Source organism: Pan paniscus, chromosome 14 (genome assembly GCF_029289425.2).
Source record: "Pan paniscus chromosome 14, NHGRI_mPanPan1-v2.0_pri, whole genome shotgun sequence".
In the NCBI taxonomy this organism is placed as follows: domain Eukaryota; kingdom Metazoa; phylum Chordata; class Mammalia; order Primates; family Hominidae; genus Pan; species Pan paniscus.
In genome coordinates, this window is record NC_073263.2 from 79226177 (window position 1) to 79232663 (window position 6487).

Below are 6487 nucleotides of genomic sequence, written 5' to 3' on the forward strand. Positions count from 1 at the left end.
GATTCCTAGTACCAATCTCTATATAAATTAGGGCAGAGCTAAGTGACATAGCAAAAACCTCTAAAATACAGTGGCTCAAACAAGATAGAATTTTTTAAAAATATATATTTCTCACTTGAAAACAAAAGTAGGCTCTGCCCAGGAAAGTGTCCCAAGCATATGTTGCACTGCCGTCCGCTAGTATCTCATGATCAAAGCCGAAGGCCGAGTGCGGTGGCACACGCCTGTAATCCCAGCACTTTGGGAGGCTAAGGCGGGCAGGCTGCTTGAGGCCAGGAGTTGAAGACCAGCCTGGACAACACAGCGAAACCTCATCTCTACAAAAAATACAAAAATTAGTGGGGCATGGTGGTACATGCCTGTAGTCCCAGCTACTTGCCAGGCTGAGGTGGGAGGATCACTTGAACTCAAGAGTCAGAGGTTGTGGTGAGACAAGATCGCACCACTGCACTGTAGCCTGGGCAACAGAGAGAGACCCTGTCTCAAAAAAGGAAACAAAACTAAACAAAATAACCCTGGCTCACCAGCTCTATAATTGCCCCAATGAGAAGAGAAAAAGAATGGATGTGATGAAGAAGCTACTCTATTCCTTTCACTCATATCCAATTGGCCATTTATATCCCATTTCACACCTAACTCCAAGGGAGGTTGTGAAATGTAGCTTCTAGCTACATGCCTGCTAAAATGAGGGCCTTATAACTAAAGAAAGACTACGGGAGCTGGTAAAAGTCTCAGCTATAGATTCCTGTGAGCCAGGGCCTCTGACCTGGCCCCTGTGATAGCTCATCAGCCAGTGGTAGCCCATAGCCTCCTGCGAAACATCTCTTTGCATACAAAGGTACTGTGATTCGATCTCCCCAACGATTTTTAATAATATCTTTTCCTGTTGAACAAAGGATTTAAGATCTGTGTGGTGATTTTAGTATGATTCTGGCCTGATGTCGTCAATTTACAGGATCTGAAGATGAAGAGAGTTGGGGACGTGACTCTCCCAGGTAAACAGCCACATTTAGCAGACAGGACATTCCAAGGACTTAGAAGTTATCTCCCAGGGCTCTAGGGCAAGGCCAAACTCTGATTGCTTCCATGAGATAGCCAGTTTGTTAGTGGCAAAGCTAAGATTGGAACCCAGCATGCTGAAATTTCTTTCACTATATATGGGGTTTTAAAATGAATATGATAATCTAAAAATTATCCCACTAGAATGGAATACAGTGACACACTTAGCCTTATATGCCATTCTCTTATTTGGATAATGCAGTATTTTATTAATTTTTAGAATTACAGTGACACGCTGCTAACTCCTACTTAACTTGTGGTTTTTACTTGTCTGGATCGATTTTATGCCATACATTTGCAAAGTAAGTTCTGTTCTAGCATGCATTTGTATAGATTTCTTCTTTCGTGAGTTACTTCTTGTACTCTGCATGTGTCACTCTTGAATTAGTTAAATTTGTAGTCCTCTTGGAGCCTGTTTAATATGAGATGCTTTAAAACATCAAACCCGAGGACGTGCTTGTGACCCGCCTTCCGGAAGGAAGCGGCTAACTCTGGCGACCGCCATGGAGCAGTGGGTTCTGGTGGAGATGGTACAGGTGCTTTACGAGGCTCCTGATTACCATCTTATTTTGGAAGGGATTCTGATACTCTGGATAATCAGACTTCTTTTCTCTAAGACTTACAAATTACAAGAACGATCTGATCTTACAGTCAAGGAAAAAGAAGAACTCATTGAAGAGTGGCAACCAGAACCTCTTGTTCCTCCTATCCCAAAAGACCATCCTGCTCTCAACTACAACATCGTTTCAGGATGGAGTCTTGCTCTGTCACCAGGCTGGAGTGCAGTGGTGCGATCTCGGCTCACTGCAACCTCCACCTCCCGGGTTCAAGCCATTCTCCTGCCTCAGCCTCCCGAGTAGCTGGGACTACAGGCACAAGCCACCATGCCCGCCTAATTTTTGTATTTTCAGTAGAGACGGAGTTTCACCATGTTGGCCAGAATGATCTCTATCTCCTTTTTTTTAATTAAAAAGTAAACTTTAATGTCAAAAGTGCAAACTTGGGGAGGGCAGAAAGATCACACACAAGGCTGTCACTTCACACTTGGAAGGTTGCACAGCAGCCGGGCAGAGGTGCTCCTCACTTTCCAGACAGGGCGGCGGCTGGGCAGGGGCGCTCCTCACTTCCCAGATGGGATGGTGGCCGGGCAGAGGTGCTCCTCATTTCCCAGAAGGTGAGGAGGCTGGGCAGAGGCACTCCTCACTTTGCAGACAGGACGGCAGCAAGGCAGAGGCGCTCCTCATTTCCCAGATGGTGAGGGGGCCGGGCAGAGGCACTCCTCACTTCGCAGACAGGGCGGTGGCTGGGCAGAGGCCCTCCTCACTTCGCAGACAGGATGGCGGTGAGGCAGAGGCGCTCCTCATTTCCCAGACAGTGAGGGGGCTGGGCAGAGGCACTCCTCACTTTGCAGACAGGGCAGCGGCTGGGCAGAGGCCCTCCTCACTTCGCAGACAGGATGGTGGCGAGGCAGAGGCGCTTCTCATTTCCCAGACGGTGAGGGGGCCGGGCAGAGGCACTCCTCACTTCGCAGACAGGACGGCGGCGAGGCAGAGGCGCTCCTCATTTCCCAGACGGTGAGGGGGCTGGGCAGAGGCACTCCTCACTTCGCAGACAGGATGGCGGCAAGGCAGAGGCGCTCCTTACTTCCCAGATGGGGCAGCGGCTGGGCAGAGGCGCTCCTCACTTCCCATACCGTGAGGTGGCCAGGCAGAGGTGCTCGTCACTTCCCAGATGGGGTGGAGGCCGGGCAGAGGCAGTGCTCCTCCTCAATTCCCAGATGGTAGGTGGCTGGGCAGAGGCGCTCCTCACTTCCCAGACAGGGCAGTGGCCAGGCAGAAGCGCTCCTCACTTCCCACGGTGTAAGGGGGCCAGGCAGAGGCACTCCTCGCTTCGCAGACAGGACGGCAGCCGGGCAGAGGCGCTCCTCACTTCCCAGACAGGGCGGCGGCCTGGCAGAGGCACTCCTCACTGCCCAGATGGGGCAGGGCCAGGGCAGAGGCGCTCCTCACTTCCCAGACTGTGAGGCAGCTGGGCAGAGATGCTCGTCACTTCCCAGATAGGGCGGGGGCTGGGCAGAGGCGCTCCTCACTGCCCAGACGGTGTGGTGGCCAGGCAGAGGCGCTCCTCACTTCCCAGATGGTGGAGCAGCCAGGCAGAGGCGCTCCTCACTTCCCAGACGGTGGGGCAGCTGGGCAGAGGCGCTCCTCACTTCCCAGATGGTGCAGGCAGAGATGCTCCTCAGGTCTCAATCTCTTGACCTCCTGATCCGCCCACCTGGGCCTCCCAAAGTGCTGGATTACAGGCGTGAGCCACCACACCTGCCCTGCCGTCTCTTCTTTCTCCTCCTAAGCAGCTGTCTTAGTCTCCTGAATTTTGATGTTCTACTTAACACCCTCATGTTCTTATGCATGTTGCCCTGCTGGAGGTGTCCTTCTCTTTGGGAAGCCTGACCCACCAACAGTGCCTCAGGAGATAGACATGGAAGCTTAGCTGGTGGGGGCCCCTCGTCTCTATCCCACCTCAGTTGCAGGGGAGGGGTCGGTTGCAGCTGCAGCAGTGGCTCCGACAGTTTTCTTTTGCGGGACCTGTGGCCAGCAGCTTTGGGTGGAGAAGACCTACTTGATCCAAGAGCTGCAGGATCCTTCAGCTGCATGTCCTCCCCAACCATCAGCAAGCCTGGAGAGCTGGGCAGGTAGTCTTTACCCAATACCTTCAAGGCCGCCTTCTCTGGCCACAGGGAGCAGCTCGGAACTGGGGCAGGGAGCACTGTTGGAAGTGGGTCAGGCCTCCCAAAGGGAAGGATGCCTCCAGCAGGGCTGTGTGACCTGGCGACTCCATGGCCCTTGGAGTAGAAACCCACTGCATGCACCTGGGCCTTGTCAGTCTGGTTCTTTTCTGTCAAGCTCTTGAGGTGGACATTTCCCTCCAAGGGCCTGGGATTGTACCAGGAGAAAGTGAGGATTCCCTGAGTCTCCAGGGGCCTAGAGATGGAGGCTGCTTCCCCATTGCTACAGGGGCCCCTTTTATTGTCCTCCTGCCCCTGGGTCTCTACCTGGCCTTTCACCTCCATTGCTTCTTTGGGCTCTTCTGCCCTCACCTCCGTCTTCGGGAGCCTGGCTGGGATCACCTGCTCATCTAATGAAGGAAGTTGAAGGTTAAACTTGCCTCTGAGACGAGGGATCCTCACAGGGCTGAGGTGTCCAAACATCACGGAGTTGCGAGCAGACAGCACGGGTTTCTTCCTTGAGGGGGTGCTCCAGACCACAGGAGGCAGGACCCTCTGTGGGGTGCCTGTGTTCCGAGGGATAAGACACAGCCTCATAGGGTCGCTGTCCCACCTGACTGGAAAAGAAGGCCCAAGATGTCGCTGATGGTTGAAGAGGAGTGGGAAACGGCCCCAGATTCCCAGGGCAGGCACACGTGCAGGAGCCATGGGGGCAGCCTGGCCAGCTGGGAAGGCCTCACGGACAAGACGAGCAGGTTGCTGATGGCATGGCCAGGACCTGCGGTGGGACCAGGAACAAAATACGCTTAGTGAGTTGCCCATTTTGAGCGAGTTGTGCACAGACGAAACTAAGGGTCAGAAGTGGAGAGGATACTCCTAAGTCACCCACTTCTCTGTGGCCAGGTGCACACTGGGCATCTGGGAGTTTATGACATCACCATGGGGCTGGTGACAGAGCCAGGGTGTGGAGGAGTGCTTAGGAGCCCAGCCAGGGTGCCTACAAGAGGAGTCAAAGGGCAAAGGGTGAGACCCTTCCACCGGTCCAGCTAGACTCTAGCCTCAGGGACGTCCTGCTCCTGGGGGCAGGTGTGTGGCCCTGGATGGGCCCCCCTGTGGGGCTGTTGGGGGTGCGGGGCTGATCCACCAGAGCCCTTCTGCCTGGCACCTGGCCCAGGTGCTGGCTGGCACCCAGTGGCCCTGTCTTGGCCAGCCCTGTCCCCCGGGTTACAGGGCCAGAACCTGGAAGCAGAGAGCAGGACCAGCCAGATCCCGCCAGGCTCCCCCGGGGCCTCTCCAGTGCCTCTGTGCTGCCTGGAGCCAGGCCCGCCTTCTCCATGGCTGCCGTGGCCTCAAGGGCCACCAGCCTCACTCCGCAGGTTTCCAAAGAGAGGACGCGGTGCCCTGACCTGACTGGATGCGCCTCTTACCACATGCCTCTCTGGCAGGCAGGGTCTCCACTTTTTACAAATTTGCCTGAGACCATTCCTCAGGTCATTCAGGTGGTCATGGCCCAGCCAGGCTTTGAACCCGGGCTGTGCGATTCCACAGCTGGCGCTCTGGCCTGTGTGCCTCATGATCATGGATACAGCATCTATTCTTATTTTTTCCTGTAGTCCTGGGGTACTTAGCACCGTGGCATATCTGTAATAAGCACATGCACACCTCGAAGGAGGTCTTCACTTCAACATACAAGTCAACCATGGCATGCTCTGGCCTCCAGTCCTCTACAAAGATGTAGGGCAGGAACTACCAGTTGTCAGCACAGCACCATCCCACATTGCTCTTCTAATGGAGCCTTTCACCCCAGATGTTCTTTCTCGTCTGATGGGAAGGATCCAAGTATGTAAAGATTATGTTCTAGATCAGCTTTGGTCTGTCCTAAAAGAAATTTGCCAGTGGATTATTCCATATGGATAAAAGTCAGTTTCTCTGGTCTTCCTGGAATGTGTCTAGAAAGCAAACACATTATTTACAAATTCATAGTAGATCAATGTATTGGATTAAAATATGACAAACATAATTTGGTCATTGTGAGCATGCCAGCTCGGTCAACTAGTCACCACACATGATGCCCTAAATATAACTCTAGGTTTTCTTATGCCCAAGAGAGGGACATACTCTTGGGTGTCTGGACTAGGAAAACATGTATGAAAAACCATTTGGCCACTCTACATCTTGTTATTGGAGAATTGAAACCATCTATATTCAAAGATATTATTAAAAGGCAAGAAGTTAACTTCAAAATAAATAAATAAATAAAAATAAATAAATAAAACATCAAACCCTGGGACTAAATAACAATTTTACTAAAGTTAATATGCATTATACCCATTCTATACATACTTTTAATTTACTATATCACTACTGTAAATAATACATTAAATCATCATTTACTCCTTTAGAAGTTATATCATTTTCCATATTTTGCTATTTTGACTATGTATTCTAATATTTTCTCTGGAAGTAGAGCTTGTTGGTCTACAATTCTAGACTTGTTCTCCTCTAAATGTGGCTCCCCTTTTCACTTTTAGGCTTTTCCATAAATACTTTTATCTTACATTTGTGTGTAGAACTATATTCTCAATGCACTTCTGCAAAGTTTGTGGGTCCCCAAGACCATCCTCATTTCTAACGTCAACTTCCGAGTTCCGGGGTCTCTAAGACCACCTTCAGTTCTGACACAACTATCAGTTTGGGAGGTCC

At 51.5% G+C, this 6487-nt stretch overlaps 1 protein-coding gene across 1 annotated transcript; it reads right to left on the minus strand.

Moving 5' to 3' along the window:
• Nucleotides 1-2029: 2029 nt before the first annotated feature.
• Nucleotides 2030-4664, minus strand: LOC100992351 (putative UPF0607 protein ENSP00000383144). Its single transcript, XM_003825329.6, has one exon. It carries the CDS (start codon nucleotides 4604-4606, stop codon nucleotides 3356-3358), a length of 1251 nt encoding a protein of 416 aa, XP_003825377.3. The 5' UTR covers nucleotides 4607-4664; the 3' UTR covers nucleotides 2030-3355.
• Nucleotides 4665-6487: the final 1823 nt, after the last annotated feature.

What these genes read in the sequence shown, in the direction of transcription:
- LOC100992351 (XM_003825329.6), bottom strand. Translation starts at nt 4,606, where the DNA reads ATGGGCAACTCACTAAGCGTATTTTGTTCCTGGTCCCACCGCAGGTCC.